The 22,453-nt window shown below is 41.1% G+C and overlaps 2 protein-coding genes across 6 annotated transcripts in view; both read right to left on the bottom strand.

The window, feature by feature from the left end:
* FGD4 (FYVE, RhoGEF and PH domain containing 4) overlaps positions 1-4,031 on the bottom strand; it is a 252,879-nt gene extending 248,848 nt beyond the window's left edge. Inside the window, exon 1 of one of the 2 annotated variants that reach the window (XM_039471828.2) lies at positions 3,591-4,031. In XM_039471828.2, coding sequence (XP_039327762.1) covers positions 3,591-3,837 — 247 coding nt within the window. In that variant the 5' untranslated portion in view covers positions 3,838-4,031. Of the gene's footprint in view, positions 1-3,353; positions 3,377-3,590 lie in introns of those variants that run through there. The other variant, XM_074403053.1, reaches the window with a different exon arrangement.
* Positions 4,032-14,676: 10,645 nt separating this feature from the next.
* BICD1 (BICD cargo adaptor 1) overlaps positions 14,677-22,453 on the bottom strand; it is a 289,925-nt gene continuing 282,148 nt past the window's right edge. The window contains exon 9 of one of the 4 annotated variants that reach the window (XM_074403044.1): positions 14,677-20,925. In XM_074403044.1, coding sequence (XP_074259145.1) covers positions 20,663-20,925 — 263 coding nt within the window. In that variant the 3' untranslated portion in view covers positions 14,677-20,662. The remainder of the gene's footprint in view (positions 20,926-22,453) is intronic. The other 3 variants (XM_003926636.4, XM_003926635.4, XM_074403043.1) reach the window with 3 other exon arrangements.

The following is a 22,453-nucleotide window of genomic DNA, read 5'->3' as shown; positions in this document are numbered from 1 at the left end:
GTTTTTCTTTTGAGGGGAGGGGGGATGGTGTTTAAGAGATGGAGTCTTGCTACGTTGCTCAGGCTATAGAGTGCAGCAGCTATTTATAGGTGCAATCCTAGCATACTACATTCTCAACTCCTGGCTTGTAACGATTCTTCTGCCTCAGCCTCCCAAGTAGCTGAGACTACAGGCATCTGTCACTACATCGATTATAAGGACTGTTATCTCAATTGTCCAAATTAGGAAACTTAATAAATTAAGAGACAATCCAATTCACACAGCTAGCTATGGAAGAGGGACTGGAACATGAGTGCTATATAACCCCAAAGTCTAAGTCTTAATTACCTCATCTCTCTGCTTCACTTAAATGGGGAGCTTCACATTCAGGAATATACAAAGGGTGCAGTTGGTACACTTTATTTTTATTATTTCTGGCCAAAAAGTATAGAACTCTAAAAAGAGCAGGGTTTATAACCATAGAACATAACACAGCAATGCTAAATGGAATTATCTGCCAAGTTCTTGAGTTTTCAGTTTTTGTACCTTCTTAAGAGGGGAAAATAACATTTTAATTGAGTACTGCCTATTTTTTAATGTATTAAATCTTGTGGTTTTCATATACAAATATTTTTCTAGGTGCTACAGAATGAACTGGCACTTTTCTGTAACTTAAATCTGGTTTACTTTTTGATGAAGGGGAAGAAACTAATTACCTAATGATAAATAGTTCAATGAGACTATTGAACTAATAGGGAGGCAGATTTGAGTAAAAAAAGGAACTGAAAATAAATTAATTAATTAAATTAAAAGGGGGGTGGGAGGAAAAAAAAAAAGGAAGCACTTTCTAAATTATTTTTTACCCTTCCAAAATTGAACAGGGTGCGGTCATCCAGTAGTTTTAGACTACTTCTCAAAACACTAGATCATTGTTCTACAAATATTACAGATTTTATTATGGGAAGGGGAATGGCTGTACCTATTAAGATAATGACTTTTGTCCCTGAAAATAGCAACAAGAACTTGAGTTTCAGCCAGCTTACAATATCGAAACAATGTAACACACCTAGAAAAGGTATTGCTAGGTTCTCCATTTTAAAAAACTGCTCTGAATTTTCTTTGAATAAAAGAAAAAAAAAAAAGGTATGTCCCTTTAGTCCCCCCATCTACTTAGGAGGCTGAGGCAGAAGGATAGCTTTGAGCCCATGAGTTTGAGGCTGTAGTGAGCTACAATTGCACCTATGAACAGCACTCTAGCCTCAGCCTGGGCAACACAGTGAGACCCCATCTCTCTCTGACTCCCCACCTCTCTCTCACTCTTTTTATCTTTCTTCTCTTTTTCTTTTTGAGACAGGGTCTCACTGTGTTGCCCAGGCTAAAATACAGTGGAACGATCATGGGTCACCACAGCCTCCACCTCCTGAGCTCAAGTGTTCCTCCCACTTCAGTCGGTGTGTGTCACCATACCTGGGTCATTTTTTGTACAGACAGGGTTTCGAAATTTTGCCAGGCTGGTCTCAAACTCCTGGGCTCAAGCGATCCTCCCCCTCAGCCTCCCAAAGTGCTGAGATTACAGGTATGAGCCACCGTGCCAAGCAACTGCATTTCTTAAAAAAAAAAAAAAAAAAGCCTGGCCAACATGGTGAAATCCCATCTCTACTAAAAGCACAAAAATTATCCCCGCGTGGTGGCAGGCACCTATAACCCCAGCTACTCAGGAGCTGAGGCAGGAGAATCACTTGAACCCAGGAGGGGGAGGTTGCAGTGAGCCAAGGATCAAGCCACTATATTCCAGCCTGCAGGGCAAGAGCAAAACTGCGTCTCAAACAAAAAAAAAAAAAAAAAGAGAGAGAGAGAGAGAATGGTAAAGAAAAAAAATCTTTCTTCTGTAAGCACAGCCACCTTGTAGAAATGATTTGTAGACTGCCACAACTCCATTTACCCTTACTGCTAAGAGAGCACTTCTTTCACGTACTGAATTTGAAATGAAGGCAGGTGATTTTAAGTAAAATTATAATACAAGGAATTTGAGGCCAGGTGCAGTGGCTCACATCTGTAAGCCCAGCACTTTAGGAGGCCAAAGCAGGCGGATCACTTGAAGTCAGGAGTTTGAGACCAGCCTGGGCAACATGGTGAAACTCCATCTCTACTAAAAACATAAAAATTAGTTGGGTGTGGTGGCACATGCCTGTAATCCCAGCTACTCGGGAAGCTGAGGCAGGAGAATCCCCTTGAACCGGGGAGGTAGAGGTCGCAGTATGCCCAGATCATGCCTATGCACTCCAGCCTGGGCAAGAGTGAGACTCCATCTCAAAAAAATGAAATAAAGAATTTGGTGCCCACTATCCTGTTGAAAACAGCTGATGATTAACAAAGTCTGTATATTAAATAACTTGAAAAATCATTAAATAAATACCTTCAATGCAAAGCAAATCATTTTCATTTGATAAGGAAGAAAACGCTCTCCCATTAATTTGAGTGAATCCCACCTAAGACTGGAAGATAATTCAGAAACTGTTTCACTAGTGTCCCCATTTTGAAGACGAGGAAATGAAGATCGAAAGCACTGTAATTCAGTTACTTGTTTACATATTTTCTCACCTCATAACTTCTGCTCTTATTTAGTGTAGTTATATATTTTTAATTCATATTTTTCTGCTGTATGCCTACTACAACTTTAGGACCAGGACTAAAAGAGAACATCTGAAAGCTCTAACATTTATCATATATAAATTATCATAACGTATTTACTTAATTATAGTGAAATGCATGAAAGTAATTAGAATTATTTATATTTTTGCTGCTCAAATGAGGATTTGCCTCCCAAGCTGGCCTACACAACAGACATCTCTGGCTACCACATAAAGGAGAGGAGGGGATTTTAAAGAAGTCTTGCAAATCAAAGAAAAAAGAAATCCCTAGTTTCAAACTCGCCTGGGAAGAAGAGAACACATTTACAACACAGGGGAGATTATGTGGCCTTGAAGAGATAACCTTGTGAACTTCTTTAAGATTCGATGAGAATTCAGAAGTCAACACACCGCATTACTGATACCTGAACTTGTTAACACAAAAACAGCAATAATGATTCCGTTTTCTGTTGTTAGGAACAGGTTTTCTTAGGAGAGACTTGCCGCTTTTCACACTCAGCCTGGGAGTCAAGCGTCCCTTTAAGGAAACCTAGGCACTAAGGAGGCTGCTCACCACACCTAGGGTATCAGACCTGGGCGGACACCAGCCTCCCGTCACCGTACTCGGCCCTCGCCCCGGCTCCCCAAAGCAGGAATTTAGTAAAGCACCTTAAGTTTCAGTAGCTACAAAACTGGTTTTTACCTATTCCTTAAAAAAGAGAGAGGAAAAAAAAAGGATTATACCTTTACTTTCGGAATTCTCTGAGAAGTGACCTCTAGGGCTAGGCGGGTTCCCACCCAACGTCCTCTGGGCGAAGGCACAGCATAGCTAAGGGAGTGGGTGGCCGAGCGCAGCCTTCCACGACGAGTCTCCGGAGCCAGCTCCGCAGCGGGCGGACAGGGCGCACCTGAAGGCCGCGGGCGCCCCCTCCCCGCACTCGCGCGCCGGGCCACCCTTCCCCCGACCCCCGAGGCGCTTACCTGTGGCGCCTGCGGGCACCTGGCCCCTGAAGGCAGCCGCCCCTGCCCGTCCCGGGTGCGACACGGACCTGCTCCAGGGCCGGGGGACTCCGGGCGGCAGGTAGGAGGGGTTGGACTTCCTCCGGATCGCCACCCGCCTGAAGTTGGAGCCGCCATCGCCGCTCATCGTGCCGGGCTCCGCCGCCGCTCCGCGACCCCTCCCGCCCCCGTCCAGCCGCGAGCCGCCCCTGGGGGGCGTCGCCTGCATGGCCGGGTTGGGCGCGACTCCGAAGGCGCCCTCTGCCGCGGCGTCTCCTCAGCCTTCTCTCCCTCTCGGATTCCGGACGCTCCCTGCGGGCGTCGCGGCGAGTCGGCTGCGACTCTTCCTGCTGCAGCCGCGGCGGCGCCGGGTCTCTGCGGCTCCCGCACGCACCCACAACCGCCACCGCCGCGGCCGGCCCGGGACTGCCTCCACCCCTTCCTCTCTGGAGCCAATCGCCGGCAGGCCCCCAAGGGCGGGAGAAGGAGAGCGCAGAGGGTTCAGCCCGTCTGCGGCGCCGCCGCCGCCTCCCCCGGCCGGGGCTGGGAAGCCGCCAAGTACTTGCTGTGCCCAGCGGATCGCCCTGGGCGAGGCCCGGGAGCCGGAGTCGGCTCGCTCGGGCCGGCCCCGCCCCGCCGCGCCCCGCCGCGCCCCGCCGCCCCGCCCGTCGGCCGAGGGAAGCCGCGGGGGCGCGCACCTGCGGCCGCACACCTGGGGTGCTGCGAGGCGGGGCTGCGCTCACCTGCGGGCCGCGCGGTGCTTTCGAGAAACCCAGCTACTCTGAACCCTGTCCAGGGTGCTTGCATTCTTGCAGACCCACATTCTGAGGGTCGCTTATGTGTCTCAAGTCGTTGTGCTGAACCGTTGATAATAATCTTATGTCCTAAAACTACCGAATAAGTAACACCAGAGAAGGAAATCAAGGTGCTGAACCTCGAGTGGGGTCACATAGCACTGCAGAGCTGGCGTCTGTGCACCGAAGTGTGTCCTTACTCCAATGAACCATCTTGCCAGGAGTTCGGCACAGAAAATGAAATAAGGAGTGTGGAAGTAAAAGAGGAAGGGTAGGGAGCTGTGGTAAGAAAGAAAGAAAGAAAGAAGAGGGGTATAACTAACAATCCACAGGTTTACAGAGGAGCAGCAGACCTTCCATCATTCGGGACTTAATTAGGAGTGCACTTTGCAGTCCTTTTACTTTGTGTGTTTGTTTTGAGACAGGGTCTCGCTCTGTCACCAAGGCTGGAGGGCAGTGGTGTGATCACAGCTCACCGAAGCCTCGACCTCCTGGGCTCAAGCGATTCTCCTGCCTCAGCCTCCTGAGTAGCTGGGACTACAGGCGTGCGCCACTGCCACTGTCTAATTTTTGTAGTTTTTATAGAGAGGAAGTCTCCCTGTGTTGTCCAGGCTGGTCTCTAACTCCAGGGCTCAAGCAATCCTACTGCCTTAGCCTCCCAAAGTGCTGGCATACAGGCTGGAGTCACTACGCCCAGCCTGGAGTCCTTTTAAATTATCAAGTCATGTTTTTGTTTTTAACAACAGCTAAATACTAACTTGAAGCAAATGCTTGTTTGCTTGTTTTTTAGTTTCGGGTCACACTCTGACCCAAGCTTATTTATTAATATATTTATTTTTAGTGCAGATGAGGTTTTCCTATGTTAACCAGACTGGTCTCCAACTTCTGGACTCAAGCATTCCTCCCACCTTGGCCTCCCAAAGTGCTGGGACTATAGCTGTGAGCCACAGTGCCTGCCAAAAAATATATTTTAACTTGACTTGCTTATCTACATTTGAAAATTCACTAATAACAAAGAGACTATGTCCTAAAATCAGACAGATAGGAAGCAAAAAGGCAGCATCCTGAGTACCTCAGCTCAAGCCGAGTTCCCCAACCATCACTTCCACCTTTCTTCAAAAGTTCCTTTATCCAGTTACCATCTCCAGCCCCCTGAAGTGTGAGAGTAATTCAATCTTTCTCAGCCTTCGTAGAGGGTAGTTCAACTGTTTCAGTCTCCCTGGATGCTGCCCCAGTACACATACATACTCCCGAGGAGAAGGAATTGGCCCTCTAATGTTTTATGTAGCCATTCGGATCTTTATTAAAAGGAGCTTTTGCTCCCTTAGGATTTTTTATTCCTGTATCAATGTATTGCACCTATTTATTCTCTTTCTGAGTAGCTGCACTATTATCTACTGTGCCATATAGTATCAAAATTAACTTAAGTAGTTTCAAATATAAATTAAAGCAGAAAGTTTTGCCTCCATATACATAAATTGACTATAAATGCAAATTTCTAACTTAGTTTATTTGCTTCAATAAAAAGATAGTGTTAAAATCAACAATACTATGGTAGCAATTTGGCTTAGAGCAACCTATTTTTTTTTTTTTTTTTTTTTTTTTTTTGATAAGGAGTTTTGCTCTTGTTGCCCAGGCCAGAGTGCAATGATGTGATCTCGGCTCACCACAACCTCCACCTCCTGCCTCAGCCTCCCAAGTAGCTGGGATTACAGGCATGTGCCACCATGCTCGGCTAATTTTGTATTTTTAGTAGAGACAGAGTTTCTCCATATTGGTCAGGCTGGTCTCAAACTCTCAACCCCAGGTGATCCACCCGCTTCAGCACCCCGAAGTGCTGGGATTACAGGCGTGAGCCACTGCACCTGGCCTATGTTATTTATATTTATCTTTCTTGGTTCAACTTGTTTACATTTCCTAATGATATTTGTTCACATCAGTGGATGTCGGTATTTTCTGATGGAATATTTTGTAACAAATATCATCTGACATCCCCTCTGTCAATATTGCTGCTGCTTATTATTTTCTGATAGAAACTATTTCTAACGGACCTTACATTTTATCCCTAGGTTTTCCAGCACTGAAATAATGGGGTCAAATGTACTTTTTGTTTTCAAGTTATCATACGTTAAGATACTGAATATCATCCTGGACATGTAGTCCATTTTTTTTTTTTTTTTTTTTTTGAGATAGAGTTTCACTTTTGTTGCCCAGGCAACCAGGCTAGAGTGTAATGGCACGATCCCGACTCACCACAACCTCCACCTCCCAGGTTCAAGCAGTTCTTCTGCCTCAGCCTCCCAAGTAGGTGGGATTATAGGTATGCACCACCACACCCAACTAATTTTGTATTTTTAGTAGAGATGGGGTTTCTCCATGTTGGTCATGCTGCTCTCAAACTCCCAACCCCAGGTGATCCACCCACCTCGGCCTCCCAAAGTGCTGGGATTATAGGCTTGAGCCACCGTGCCTGGCTATTCAATTATTTCTTGTGAAGAGTTCTCGTTTTCTTTTTGCATCAGTGGAATCTAAAAAATTCCTTTATGATCAACTGATTGAGGAAAATTTTACCAACTATCAAACAAAAAACACTGGAATATGTGCTGAAGTAATGGCATTCTCCTGTCACTTGCAACCCTATACTGAAATATACCCATGGTTCTAAAGCAGTTCAATTAATTTAGGATATATGAATTCAATATAATATAGTTAAACTATGTTCTAGAATGCATCTGATAAAGTTTGAAAACAGACTTAGAGAGCCTGTGACAGCTTCTATTTTCAGATGGAAAAACTGTGGCTAAGGTATTGAACAAATTATTCAAGAACTGATTGTGTTCTTAAAGATCCCCTAGATCAGCAAATACACAGGGTGATAATTGGCTAAGTGATGATCACACCAATTAGCCTGCGGAGGCAGTGTCAGATTTTTAAGTTCAAGATCTTATTAACAGCTGGGCCTTATTATTATGCTTGTCACTGGCAGAGCTTCTCTGTACCCTTGGACAGGATTCGCATCTCTGCCTCACAGCCAGAAAGTTTGGGAGACATCTGCTCAGTTCAGGATAAAAACTTTAATTTCATCTGGAATAAATTATTTTTCTTCAGATTGGCCACAAAGTTCTGCCAATCCCATTTATTTATTTCTCAAATGTTTGTTTCTCTCTCTCTCTCTCTTTTTTTTTTTTTTTTTTTTTTTTTTTGAGACGGAGTTTCGCTCTTGTTACCCAGGCTGGAGTGCAATGGCGCGATCTCGGCTCACCGCAACCTCCGCCTCCTGGGTTCAGGCAATTCTCCTGCCTCAGCCTCCCGAGTAGCTGGGATTACAGGCATGCGCCACCATGCCCAGCTAATTTTTTGTATTTTTAGTAGAGACGGGGTTTCACCATGTTGATCAGGATGGTCTCGATCTCTTCACCTCGTGATCCACCCACCTCGGCCTCCCAAAGTGCTGGGATTACAGGCGTGAGCCACCGCGCCCGGCCTCTTTTTTTTTTTAAGATGGGGTTTCACCATGATAGCCAGGCTGGTCTTGAACTCCTGACCTCAGATGATCCACCCACCTCGGCCTCCCAAAGCGTTAGGATTACAGGCGTGAGCCACAGCACCCGGACTGTTTCTCTTTTTCTAGTAATGAAGCAATATATATTTATTGTAGCCAGTTTGAAAGGTATGGAAAATAGCAAGGAGCAAATCAATTCACTCATAATCTCTCTCAATGGAAACTGCTGTTAACATTTTGGTGCCTTTCCTTGAATCATACTGAATATACAATTTTATATCCTGTTTTTCTCATTTTAACATTTATGGTGAATTTTTTTTGTACATTATTAAAAGTTTCTAATTACAATATTTTGAAGGTTGACACAATAGTCTATAGGATGGATAAGTTATACTTTTTAAAAAACAAAATACTCTCCTACATTAGCTAAAAGTTGCTTCAAGATTATTACTGTTGTAAATAATGATAAGCCACTTCCTCCCTTTCCCCCAGGGCAAAAAAAGAAAAAATATATATATAAATAATGATGCCGTTAAAATCTTTTTTTTTTTTTTTTTCTTTTCCTGTCTTTCTCTCTCTCTCTCTCTCTCTTTTTTTTTTTTTTTTTTGAGACGGAGTTCCACTCAATCGCTCAGGCTGGAGTGCAGTGGCGCGATCTCGGCTCACCGCAACCTCCGCCTCCTGGGTTCAGGCAATTCTCCTGCCTCAGCGTCCCGAGTAGCTGGGACTACGAGCGCACACCACCCCGTCCAGCCACTTTTTTTCCCCCTATTTCAGGTGATCCGCCCGCCCTGGTCTCCCTAAGTGCTGAGATTACAGGCTTCAACTACCGCGCCCATCCACTAATATTATTTTTAATAACACCATACCTAGATAATTGGAGTCATATATATTGACAGGCATGAAATTCTTTCATTCATTTATACATGGGTTAATTCAGCAAATATTATTGAGAACTTATTTTGTGCCAGATTCTACTCTAGGGGCTTAAGATACAGTAGAGAACAAAACAAAGGTTCATACCTTTCGAAAGTTCCTGCGTACCATGGATGGAGACACAAAAAACAGTAGTATTGTCGGGGCGCGGTGGCTCACCTCTGTAATCCCAGCACTTTGGAAGGTCCAGGCAGGCGAATCACTTCAGGTCAGGAGTTTGAGACCAGCCTGGTCAACATGGTGAAACCCGTCTCTATTAAAAATACGAAAAATTAGCCGAGCTGGTGGTGCATCCTTGTAATCCCAGCTACTCAGGAAGCTGAGGCAGGAGAATCACTTGAACCCAGGAAGCGGCGGTTGTGGTGAGCTGACATTGCATTGCACCCCAGCCTGGGTTAGAAGAGTGAAACACTGTCTAATAATAATAATAGCTACTAAAGACTAAACACTGTTTGAAAGGTGTTATACATGTTATTTCATTTAATCTTTGCAATAACCTTGCCAAGTAGGCTTTTTGGCTTTATTTTTTCTTTTTTGAGATGGAGTCTCACTCTGTTGCCTAGGCTGAAGTGCAGTGGCACTAATCTCAACTCACTGCACCCTCCCCCTCCCAGGTTCAAGCAATTCTGCCTTCTCAGCCTACCACGTAGCTGGAATTACAAACACATGCAACTATACTCAGCTGATTTTTGTATCCAAGATTTCACCATGTTGACCAGGCTGGTCTCAAACTCCTGACCTCAAGTGATACATTCAGCCTTTTTTTTTTTCCTGACCTCAGGTGATCTGCCCGTCTTGGCCTCCCAAAGTCCTGGGATTACAGGCATGAGCCACTGCACCCGGCCCATATAGGCATTTTTAAATTCTTATTTAAAAAATGAGACCATTTAAGCTTGGAGAGGCTAGGAACCATTTTTTTTTTTTTTTTTTTTTTTTTTTTTTGAGACGGAGTTTCGCTCTTGTTTCCCAGGCTGGAGTGCAATGGCGCGATCTCGGCTCACCGCAACCTCCGCCTCCTGGGCTCAGGCAATTCTCCTGCCTCAGCCTCCTGAGTAGCTGGGATTACAGGCATGCGCCACCATGCCCAGCTAATTTTTTTGGATTTTTTAGTAGAGACGGGGTTTCACCATGTTGACTAGGATGGTCTCGATCTCTTGACCTTGTGATCCACCCGCCTCGGCCTCCCAAAGTGCTAGGATTACAGGCTTGAGCCACCGCGCCCGGCCGAGGCTAGGAACCTTTCTAAAGTGACAGAGCTAGTAAGTGCCAGGGCTAGAATTTAAACAAAATTTTATGTTTTTAAAAATAATTCTGAGCCGGGCGCGGTGGCTCACGCCTGTAATCCCAGCACTTTGGGAGGCCGAAGTGGGTGGATCACAAGGTCAAGAGATCGAGACCATCCTGGTCAACAAGGTGAAACCCCGTCTCTACTAAAAATACAAAAAAGTTAGCTGGGCATGGTGGCGCGTGCCTGTAATCCCAGCTACTCAGGAGGCTGAGGCAGGAGAATTGCCTGAACCCAGGAGGCGGAGGTTGCGGTGAGCCGAGATCGCGCCATTGCACTCCAGCCTGGGCAACAAGAGGGAAACTCCGTCTTAAAAATAAATAAATAAATAAAATAAAATAAAATAATTCTGTTGACATAGTCTGCCATGGAACAAATGTTGTTGTTGTTTGCTTGTTTTTTGAGAGGGAGTCTCGCTCTGTCACCAGGCTGGAGTACAGTGGTGCGATCTCAGCTCACTGCAACCTCCAGCTCCCAGGTTCAAGGGATTCTCCTGCCTCAGCCTCCCAAGTAGCTGGGACTTCAGGTGCCCACCATCACACCCACCTAATTTTTGTATTTGTAGTAGAGATGGGTTTCATCATGTAGGCCAGGATGGTCCTGATATCTTGACCTCGTGATCCCCCTCGGCCTCCCAAAGTGCTGGGATTACAGGCCTGAGCCACTGCCCCCAGCCTGGAACAAATATTTATCTAGATTTTGTGCTTTTATTTCTAGCTTCATTGTGAAATTTTTGAGAGCCCATATTTTACTAATTTTTTTTGATAAATAATGTATTGATATGGTTGAAAACAATATTAAAAAGGCATTAATGCACTGGCAGTCTGGCTTCCACCCTTTTATCATACACTTTGCTCTTTTACAGATAACCATTTCTTTTTTTTTATTTTGAGACGGAGTTTCACTCTTGTTACCCAGGCTGGAGTGCAATGGCGCAATCTCAGCTCACCGCAACCTCTGCCTCCTGGGTTCAGGCAATTCTCCTGCCTCAGCCTCCCGAGTAGCTGGGTTTACAGGCATGTGCCACCATGCCCAGCTAATCTTTTGTATTTTTAATAGAGATGGGGTTTCACCATGTTGACCAGATGGTCTCGATCTCTCGACCTCGTGATTCACCCTCCTTGGCCTCCCAAAGTGCTGGGATTACAGGCTTGAGCCACCACGCCCGGCCTACAGATAACCATTTCTATTGGTTTCCGCTTTTACTTTATCCAAAACAAGAAAATCTTAATATATATTTTATTATGCACGAACACCCATATAATCAAAATCAATGAATTTCAATGAGGTAAATAATTTCTTTCTTTTTGGATTTATTTGGAATAAAGGTTGACATGAATCACTGATTAATCTTGGACTAACAGCTCTTTTCAGTTAGGCAAATCTTCCTGTGACATTTGACTGACATTATTAATATTTTACAGCTTCAAAGGACATCAAACTATAAAGGTATCAATAGGGTGCTTAAATTAGTTTTGCTTTAATAGACACTAATTAAAATGTCTACTACTGCTTTTTTGAAGATTTAAAGATTTTTATAATCTTAGTATGACCTGATACATATGTCAGAGTTTAGAAATTTTGAGTTGACATGTTATGGCTGCATTGGAATGTGGAAGTATTGCAGGATTCAATTTTAGAATCTTTGATATATTAGCATTAAATGTTTTTCCCCAGGACATAAACACATTAATATTTTTCCTTCCAAGCCCAGTTTCTTTTCTTTCTTTCTTTCTATTTTTTTTTTTTTTTTTTTTTTGAGAAGGAGTCTTGCTCTGTCACCCAGGCTGGAGTGCAGTGGCCTTGGCTTACTACAACCTCTGCCTCCTGGGTTCAAGCGATTCTCCTGCCTCAGCCTCCTCAGTAGCTGGGATTACAGGCACAGGCCACCACACCCAGCTAATTTTTGTAATTTTAGTAGAGACAGGATTTCACCATGTTGGTCAGGCTGGTCTCTAACTCTTGATTTTGTGATCTGCCTGCTTTGGCCTCCCAAAGTGCTGGGATTACAGGAGTAGCCACCGCGCCCGGCCACAAAGCCCAGTTTCTGAATAGCTACATTCAGCATTGAATCATTATTTCAGCGTATTTTGCGGGTGAGACTGTCTTCATGTCCTGTTGATCCCTGCAGTCAAATAAGATCCTATGCCTAGAAGGACCCCTTGCCTGGTCTAATGCTTTGCTGTCACTGTCTTGAAATTCTTCCTATTTTTTGAGCAAGCAGATTCACATTTTCATTTTGCTCTGTGGCTGGCAACTTACATAGACAGGTCCATCTTGGGATACGAAACATATATCTATCCTACTATTTATAGTCTTTCACCTGACCTTAGTAGTAACACAAGCTAACTTATTGAATTATCCTTCTTTTATCCCCTACTGATATAGATAATAAAGAAAATGAAGGGCTGGGTGCAGTGGCTCATGCCTGTAATTCCAGCACTTTGGGAGGCCAAGGTGGGTGGATCACCTGAGGTCAGGAGTTCGAGACCAGCTTGACCAACACGGTGAAACCCCAGCTCCACTAACAATACAAAAAATTAGCCATGGGTGGTGATGGGCATCTGTAATCTCAGCTACTCAGGAGGCTGAGGCAGGAGAATCGCTTGAACCCAAGAGGCGGAGGTTGCAGTGAGCTGAGCTTGCCCCATTGCTCTAGAGCCTGGGCAACAAAATCAAAACTCCATCTCACAAAAATAATAAATAATAAATAAATAAATATTTTTAAAAAAGAAAATGAGGTATTCTTACGTTTCTTTAGTTAATAAGCAGCCACTATAGTTATGATTTATGTTGCTTCCTACATTCAAATTATATTATAAATTGTTTACTTTTGACACTGGAAATATTTTTCCTAGAGATTTATCTTCCTTGACGGTTACTTTGTGGATTAATTATTCTGAGGTTCTTCTAAAGCACTTGAGTGTAGTTGATTCATACATTGTTTAAGAAGAAACTCAGTTGGGAATGGTGGGTCATGCCTGTGTAATCCCAGCACTTTGGGAGGCCAAGGCAGGAGGATCGCTTGAGTCTAGGGGTTTGAGACCAGATTGGGCAACATAGGGAGACCTTGTCTCTACAAAAAAATAAAAAATTAGCCAGGCATGATGGTGTGCACCTGTGGTCCTAGCTACTTGGGAGGCTGCAGTGGGAGGTTCACTTGGGCCTGTGAGGTCAGGGCTGCAGTGAACCGTGATCTTGTCACAAGATCTTGTCACACACACACACACACACACACACACACACAAACTCTCAAATTATTTCATCATACATAGCCTTCTATGACAGTGTTAGAGATCTAGTTTTTAGATTCACTAATAATGATAGGAATAAGCATTCACTTAAAGGCCATTTCCCCCAATTCATTGATATTTAGTGTCTACTATAATTACATAAGTAGATGATATTAGGTTCTGATATTTAGTGCCTGCTATAATTATGTAAGTAGGTGACATTAGGTTCTGTCAACTCAATTCTGGATGTCTTATGAGAAAGCTAGATATCAAGAAGCCAAGAAACTCACTTCTCAGGAACAAGTACTCTAATTCAAAATTGACTGAGTTCCCACAATGTACCAGTCAGCATGTACACAACCAAAAACTAAGAAAATCCCTTCGCGGCTAGAGTAGGTGGCTCATCCCTGTAATCACAACACTTTCAGAGGCTGAGGTGGGAGAATTACTTAAGCCCAGGAGTTCAAGACCAGCCTAGGGAACATAGTGGGACCTCATCTGTACAAAAATATTAAAACAATTATCCAGGCATGTGCACGCCTATGATCCCAGCTACCTGGGAGGCCGACGTGGCAGACTTGCTTGAGTCCTGGAGGTTGAGGCTGCAGTGAGCCAAGATCATGCCACTGCACTCCTGCCTGGGTGACAGAGTGAGGCCATGTTTCAAAAGAAAGAAAAAAGAAAACCTCTTCCACAATTTCCCATTGATTCTGATCTCTTTCTCATCCCTCATGGGTTGCAGGAATCCTCCCAGTGCCTTCACAATATAGGCTGTCCGAGTTGCCTGCAAAATGTATGGATGAGAAGAGACTTTCTTGATGTTTCATTCTGAATGTGACAGACTACAGCTTTATCATGAAAGAGAAAGTGAAGTATCAAATAGACTTATAGATCCAACCTCAAAGAAAAACAACAGCTTTGGCAAGAGAAAAAGGAGAGATATTTAGAAAAGTTTACATGATTATTTCTAGTGTTGTATTTATACAATAGGTAAGCAGACAACTTTAGCTAGGATGGTTGGCTGCCCGTGCTGCATGAATTTGATTAGCTATAATGAGGATGGTGTTAGATGTTTCAACTCGCTAGAATGCCACACAAGTCCATTTTCTATCTGGCTCTTCCCCTCCTCCACCCTTTAAATAAAATCGAATCAAAGTGGATGGATCCCAAAGCAGCTGATTTACTACAATATGTATTTGATAGGAGGAGCTAGTAAATTAACCTTCCTCAAAGTTTTGGAACTCTGCTGTTCCTTCATAGGAAAGAGAACAGCAAGGAATTTTCTCCCAATATAATGCATACAAAAAGGCAACATTAATGAAATGAACAAAAAATAACCAGTTTATTTACTGGAAAAAGTTATGCATTACACCATATTCAGTTGGTAACATAAACCAAGATATAAGAATCGATATATTGGCTTCTGGTTATTTTCTTAGCACTGGAGTGCCTTTTCCAACCATTGAGTGCATGATCAGATTACACAAATACAAGCACATATCATGTTGATTCTCCCATGAGACATTATTCACTTAGGATTGTCTACAATAAAAAAATTTTAAAGTACAAGCAATAATAAATTCATAAGAATTTTTTGAATTTAAAATAAATGCATGTGTCTTTGAGAACATCTCTTTTGAAATTGATATTTTTAAAAATAACAAGAAAAAAGTTTCTCAGATCAGTCTTTAGTCATGTTTTCATATGGTATTTATCAGTAGGTGGAAACACTTCACATCATTTAACCCCAAAAGGCATAATAATAAAACTGCAATTAAATGTAGGAACAGTTGAGTCATTATAACAATAATACAGTGTACAAATCAGGGTTGGCCACACAATACACATGTTAATACTGGAAAGAAATACAATATCAGAATCATGGATGGTTCATCACATAAGTATAATCATGCAAATAAAAACACTGAGTAGATTATAAAAATATCTTAAGTGATTTCCAAATAATAATTGTTTGACTCTCATAGTCAAACCATTGAGCTTAAACATTTTATGGGAATAATGTTAAAATGATGTATTTCCTCTTAAGATTGGCTGTACAAATCATACCTATGAACTCAATGATTCATTCAGTATCTCCATGGTCTATCACTGAATAGTTATTTTTAAATAAAATGATATTTCCCCTTACTTTATAGTTCTCTCATCTTTGTTTTAAAATGACTTTTTAAAAAGAAAAATATATTTACACTAAGAAGCACCAGATTTACTTCTCGGTGTTTTCATTAGAGAACAATGATCGAAGAGTAGTTTTGAAAAAAAAAAAAGAGTGAAAAATGTGTTCTCAACGACGGTTCTACAGCAATTAAACTCCAATCACAGGAATAATCTGGCTCAGCAGCTTATCTAGGCTTCAGTTTAAATAGGGCAAATTTTAAATAATTCAAGAAGTAAGGGATAGAAATACACTGAGGATTAGAGCCATGCATTTCATTATGGAAAGGAGACTAGATACAGATTAAAATCTCCTTACATTCCTAATGGACAGAAGATCACAGAGAAATGGGACTTCTATAGTGTTCATCTTATGAATATGGGAAAGCTTACATGATGTGAAATAACTCATGCAAACATTTTACACTGCATATTTCTATGCACTCTCGCCCTTATCCTAAAGGCAGTTAATCGCTCTTCTTAAGTAGAATATTATTTCTGGAAAATTCTCAGTTGGGAAACATGTTTTAATACTAAATATCTCTTTCAATTACACTTTGAATAATAAGGACGAAAGACACGTCTACATGAAATCTTTCAGGTGTTAACACAATAGGATCAGGTTAGGGCTGGGCGCAGTGGCTCACGCCAGTAATCCTAGCACTTTGGGAGGCCGAGGTGGGTGGATCACCTGAGGTCAGGAGTTCAAGACCAGCCTGGCCATCATGGTGAAACCCCATCTTAAAAAAAAAAAAAGGATCAGGTTACAAATGCAACAAATCAGGGACTATAGCAATTAAGTTGGCATATAAATAAAGAAGAACTTAATTTTTGACACAACTCACCTGAGGGCACTATTACAGACGATAGAAAAGGTCACTCGGGAGCTAGATTGATCTTGTAGTTCCATAGAAGTTGATTTTAAGGTAAAAAAGTACTTGTCAATATCAGCACTGATCATGCTATCTGTCGTAACCTATCATAACTCCAGTTCAACAGCTTTTTGAAGAATTCTGTTCCCTGTACTTGAAAACATATTCGTGTAGATTTTTTGCAGCCTTAAATATAAGGATTACTTAAAATCACTCTAGTTTATAAGCAAACAAAAAACTGGAGGGCAAACTTTTTAAAATTGTGAACTTTATCATATAAATTGCTTTCAAATTTAGCCCTACTTCCTACCTACCATATCAATGTATTTGTGGCAGTCTGGGGTTGAACCAGCACAGTTCCTTACTGGAAATCCACCAGCTTCTCCTGATGTCTCTGAGGGACAGATTGGAACTTTTGGCTGATTATGACAATTACACATTAAAACTGACACTCATCCCAGAAGAAAAGGTATTTCATTTCTTCCTTTGCATATTTTGTGATCTCCATTTGAGACATGCAGAGAACTTTATTTAATACAGAATATCCAGAAATCTCTACATTCTTAGGTTACGGACCAATGTTTCATGCTTGTTTCAAACAGAAGAACTTAATCTGCACAAGGATATTTTTCCAAAGCACGAAAAAGCAAATGTATATTGAAGATCCTTTCAAATAAAGACAAAATCTGAAATGTGTTTGCCCCCACTAAGGGATTGCATACCTTCTATTTTTGAAGTATTCCTGAGGACATTGTTTTTTAGACTCTGATAATTGAAGTTTTTTAGTAAAAGTACTACATTCTGAATAATTTTAAAGATACCATGAAATATAGCTGGAAGAAAAAATAACACCAACAATCCTTTTTTTTCCAACCAATATCTTGGAATAATTAAGATTGCTATCCTATTTTCAAATATAAAATATTTTATGATTAATCAGTAAAACTTTAATGTATTTTAAAACTTAAAAAGAATCACAGAATTATGAGCTCCCAGAATTGAAATGCATTCTCTTGTATTGCCACTTAATACTTACTAGACCACCAATATTCAATTTTTAAAAAACAAATATTCCTTATGATGATCAATTTCCATGTTAATATTTCAGTGTTAAAAACTCTTTCCTAGAGTTAATATACATCCTTCACGCTGAAGACTTTCTTATTCTAGGCTTAGAACAGTATCTATAGCTGTTATCTATCATCTGTTAAATATTCTTTTCTTGAAGACCACTATCGTACCTCCTCTTCATTAGACTAAGGTATAATTTCTAAATAGATCTTTTCTTATTTAACAACTTTCGTTTTTCTCAAGGTTCTCCAAATTCCTTTTATTAGAATCCAGAAGTGGATATATGAATGGGATCTAATGGATCATGTGTGGACTGGAAAGATTAAGCCAAGCTCCTTTATGCCACTCAGCACTCAAGCCAAAGACAATTTATTGCTGCTGCTTCTTATTTTTTGCTTAAGGAAAATCCTCAGTAGAAAAGCATTTCTCCATACTGTTCTTTTCAATGTTGTAATTGTGCTTACTTTAAAAAAAAAAAAAAAACACGTTTACTTTGCTAACTGCTTTTACTAGTTAGCTTTAGTCTTGGCTCACTGCGTTTGCAATAATTAGCCAGTATTTTTACTGTATTTCTGCTGTTTGTTTTTTCTCTCCAAGTATGTCTTCAATTAGTCTTACTGAGGTTCATTCTTTTTGGTTCTCACTAGTTCTGCTTTTCAAGTTCCTTTTGAATTCCTGATATCTTTACAGACACTGATTTTTATCAACGCTACACATATTGATTCATTTTAAATGCCTATAAATAAATACCGATATGGCTCAGTTTAAACTATGCTAAATGATACCACAGTGTAAATACATGGTATTCTCTCTTACTGCTTAGGGACTATTACTTAACTTTGTGCTGAAAATGATAAATTTATTTCCAAGTTTCTACAACTTCTTGGCAAAGAGTCACTAAAATTAATATTTTCATAGAATTAGTATTTCGGAACAAGCCCTTTCCCACTCTATGAAGTTAAAGAACTGAAATGAAACTAGTTTGTAATAGACATAATAATACACCTTGTATTGGAAGAAATAAATGTTTTGTGTGTGACCCGGCTTCTCACAGGGTCCTAAATCCAGAGTTAGGGGTAAAGAATGCAAATACAGCATCGCAGACCGGCAGTACTGCCTGGTCATCACACACAGACAGTACTCCTGCTGACCTCCCGGTCCCACCCAACCAAACCAATGAGGCCATACAGGAACATGTTCTGAGGTACTTTTTAAAACGGCATATTTTTCCCTCAGGCACAAACAGTTTTTATTAAAAGTCAACTTAGCAGCTATGCCACTTCACAGGTCCAAATACATGATGCTTGAGAAAGGAGGAAACATAAAAAAAAGAAAAAGTGAGGGCAGGGGTGAACTTTCTTTCATCGATCTCTGATACAATCCACAGTCTCACTAACTGGTACCGGGCAGATGCAACACCAGTGAAATGAAGACAGTGTTTAGGAATGGCAAGGCCATGCAGGTAGAAAAGAGCGGAAGTCAGGCTGCTGTGGTTAGGACTTCACGTAGAATTATTTTGTTTCTGTTTCCGTACTTTCACCTGAATCCCTATTTTGGTGAAGACTTCAAACTCTTTACTCCACGTTGCATAATAAATGACACTGTGGAAAACAGCACTCATATAAAGAACACAAAACGTCCTGGTTGCTTTGGTAATAGCGACCACTACTTAATAGGCGTATATGACTGACGAAAGCTCCTGCAATGTGCTTTACGACTTACCAGTGGGTTTCTGATGGACCACACCATTTCTGTGCCACCCATGACCGCTCAGTGAGCTGAGTGGCTCCTGGATCTCTTTTCTCAATGCCCTACACTGGTAACTGTCCTTTGTGTTAACAGCGAGGGTCATTTTTGTGTTGAAGAGAAGTTGCAGATGTCTTGACATGAAAAGGTCAAACCCTTATGGTTTTAAATAAGTTAAGGCTATCTGACAAAGACAAGGAATCAGGGCTAGGAGCAGTTGTGTGGGCAGCACTTACTTGATGGTTAAGGAGCCCAAGAGTGTTAGACCTTTCAGCTCTGTTAGCTGTTTTCCTTGTTTGTCAGATTATGTGCAAAATAAATTTTGCTATGAAAATCCACTGCCTTAAATCAAGTCATAAAAGTTACCCAGCAGAATCTGTAAATGAACTAGGAACATGTATTATCTCAAGATAATAGAATGTAGGCACCTGAGTGTTTGTCAAAAGTAGACAATGAGCTAAAGTTTATTATCTTTTTTTTTTTTTTTTTTTTTTGGCAAGGAAGATTTGTTATGAAAAACCTAACAACAACAAAACATACAACTTTAATCAAACTTTGAACACTCTCTGGGTAAATTAATTAATCAAAGGCTATCTTACATCTAGGTATGTATATCTTTTCCCATTTGTACTTGATACTTTTTATCAGGAAAGACTCATAGTAGGACCCTGATTTTGGGAAAAGTAAAAAAAATTCTGGTCATTAAATAAATACACCATGTTTTTTCCCCTTCAAGTTATAGAGCCTTCTTTAACATTGTCACACACATACACACATACAAAGGAGCAGCACCAGTACATCTACTCAACTGCAATGAAAAAACAAAATTAAAGATGCCATCAAAACTTGAATAAGTCAATAAATCATAACGTAGTCTCTTTCTTAGATTTACTTAGTAATGTCCAGTGAAGAACTCTAGTTAAAAATACAAAAGCAAAACCCAGCAGTTAATGATTAGAAAGTAAGTGCATAAACAATACCAGCATAGCAGCAAAATACAGTTACTGTTAACATTCTGATGCACCTCATTTATCATTTTGTGCAAGAAAAATGACCACAGTCTGGCCAATTCCAGATTTCAAACTAAATTCAAACTCATATTTAATTGAGCAAATATCTGAAAATAAATGAATTAAATTCACCTCAGAGAAATTATTTTTATAGACATAAATCATGTAGCAAATAAAGTACAAAATAAATATCAATGACAAAAATATTGGAATCAACTTCCCTAGCTGAATTTGGAGTGTGAGGAAAGATGATATTACAATATATGTATATTACACATCTTAGGTCTCTCTTATGCTATCGAGGTAAAGCCAGCCATCTGAGACATGTCTTCTGTTTTTTTGTTTTTGTTTTTTTTCAATTTAAATAAACTGTAGCCATTTAATGGCACAAGTTTATCTGAAACTCAGAGAAACCACAAAATGTTTTATCACATCAGGGTCTGTGCTTCGTGTTCTTCTTCTTAACTTTCTCTCGTCTTCCAAACAACGGACAGTAATCCAATTGTACATCTAACAGCCAAGAAGAAAACACCCGCTGGATCTTGGGCAGTATCCTGTGTGTGGCTACAAAACTTCCTCCCCAGATGTCCGTCCACAGGAGATGAAGACTAGGGGTGGGGAGGCTTGGAGAGACAGTGGAGAGGGGCACACTGGGAGCTGGAATGTGGCTGCTCCTCAGGGAGAGCTGTGTCAGGACTGGAAAGGAGAAACAAGCACGTCAGCAAGAAACATTTCAAAGGGCCAGGCACAGTGGTAGGGGTTAGACGAGTTATTTTTGCTTATTTAAGAACATAAACAGAAATCTTGCACAGTAAATGGTTTCCATCTAAAGCATGCCAAGATAATGGTGGCTTTTCAAAGCAAGGCATAAAAAAGAAAAATGAAATGTAGTAAGGAAATGATATATGAACGCTTCCCCGAAAGTCACTCTTTTTATTTTTTTTCTTTATTTTCTTGCCTCCGGCATTTTATAGACGTTCTTTTCAATTTTTGCAGTCTTGTTCTCCTAGGTCTCTTCCTTAGCTGTAAGATTTCATGAGATCAGTTCTTTTCAAACTTTAATATGCATTTGAATTACCTGGGGATCTCGGTATAAAGGGCAGATTTGGATTCATTAGGTGTGGGGTGGGACCTGAGATTCTACATTTTTAATGAGCTCCCAGTGATGCTGATGGTGATGGTAGGTTGACCAAGGCTTTGGAGTTTGGAGGATTCTATAGTTATCTGGTAGATCTAGATTCACTAGGATAAATAATTTGCCTGTGAAAGTCTAATTTGCTCTAAGGATTCCCCCTGCCTGCTTGAGCTTGGAGGTATAAGTTCGAGTTTTATATTTCACTTATTTTTTTTGAGATGGAGTCTCACTGTGTTGCCCAGGCTGGAATCAACTTCCCTAGCTGAATTTGGAGTGTGAGGAAAGATGGAAGTGCAGTGGCTCCATCTCGGCTCACTGCAACCTCTGCGCCTCCCAAGTTCAAACTGTTGTCCTGCCTCAGCCTCCCAAGTGGCTGGGATTATAGGCATGTACCACCACGCCCAGCCAATTTTTGTATTTTTAGTAGCAATGGGGTTTTGCCATGTTGGCCAGACCAGTCTGAAACTCCTGACCTCAGGTGATCCACCCACCTCGGCCTCCCAAAGTGCTGGAATTACAGGTGTGAGCCACTGCACCTAGCCTAACATTTCACATTTGTTAAGTATATAATGTAGCTTTCCAAACCACTGCTTATGACAGCATCTAGTTTAAATGAACTTGTGCTCAGGCCTATCAATGCCTGGATGAATAATCTTGAAGAATAAAGAAGCGAAGTCATTGAGTTTCCTAGGGTAAAATGACAAAACGCATTTGGGTTTGGGCCTTTTAAAATGTGACTAGCAGTGGGGGAATCACGACATGTGGATTTTTTTTTTTTTTAAGAAAAGATGACTATTTTTCTAAAACTGTTATTTTCCCTTAAACTATGAAAGTCAGTACTATATATAATTCATTTCTGCCAGGAGTGATGTTTGAGAGAACAATTCAAGGATCATTATTATTATTTAAGTATACCTTTATAAAGCTAATATTATTGTTGGAGTCATTAAAATTAGTGTTAAACTTTTTTTTTTTTTTTTTGGACAGAGTCTCACTCTGTCTCCAGGCTGGAGTGCAGTGGCTCGATGTCGGCTCACCACAGCCTCTGCCTCCTGGGTTCAAGCGATTCTCTTGCCTCAGCCTCCCAAG

Source organism: Saimiri boliviensis, chromosome 7, assembly GCF_048565385.1.
Source record: "Saimiri boliviensis isolate mSaiBol1 chromosome 7, mSaiBol1.pri, whole genome shotgun sequence".
Lineage (NCBI taxonomy): Eukaryota > Metazoa > Chordata > Mammalia > Primates > Cebidae > Saimiri > Saimiri boliviensis.
The sequence above is the reverse complement of the archived record's forward strand: the minus strand, read 5'-3'. Positions and strand labels throughout refer to the sequence as shown.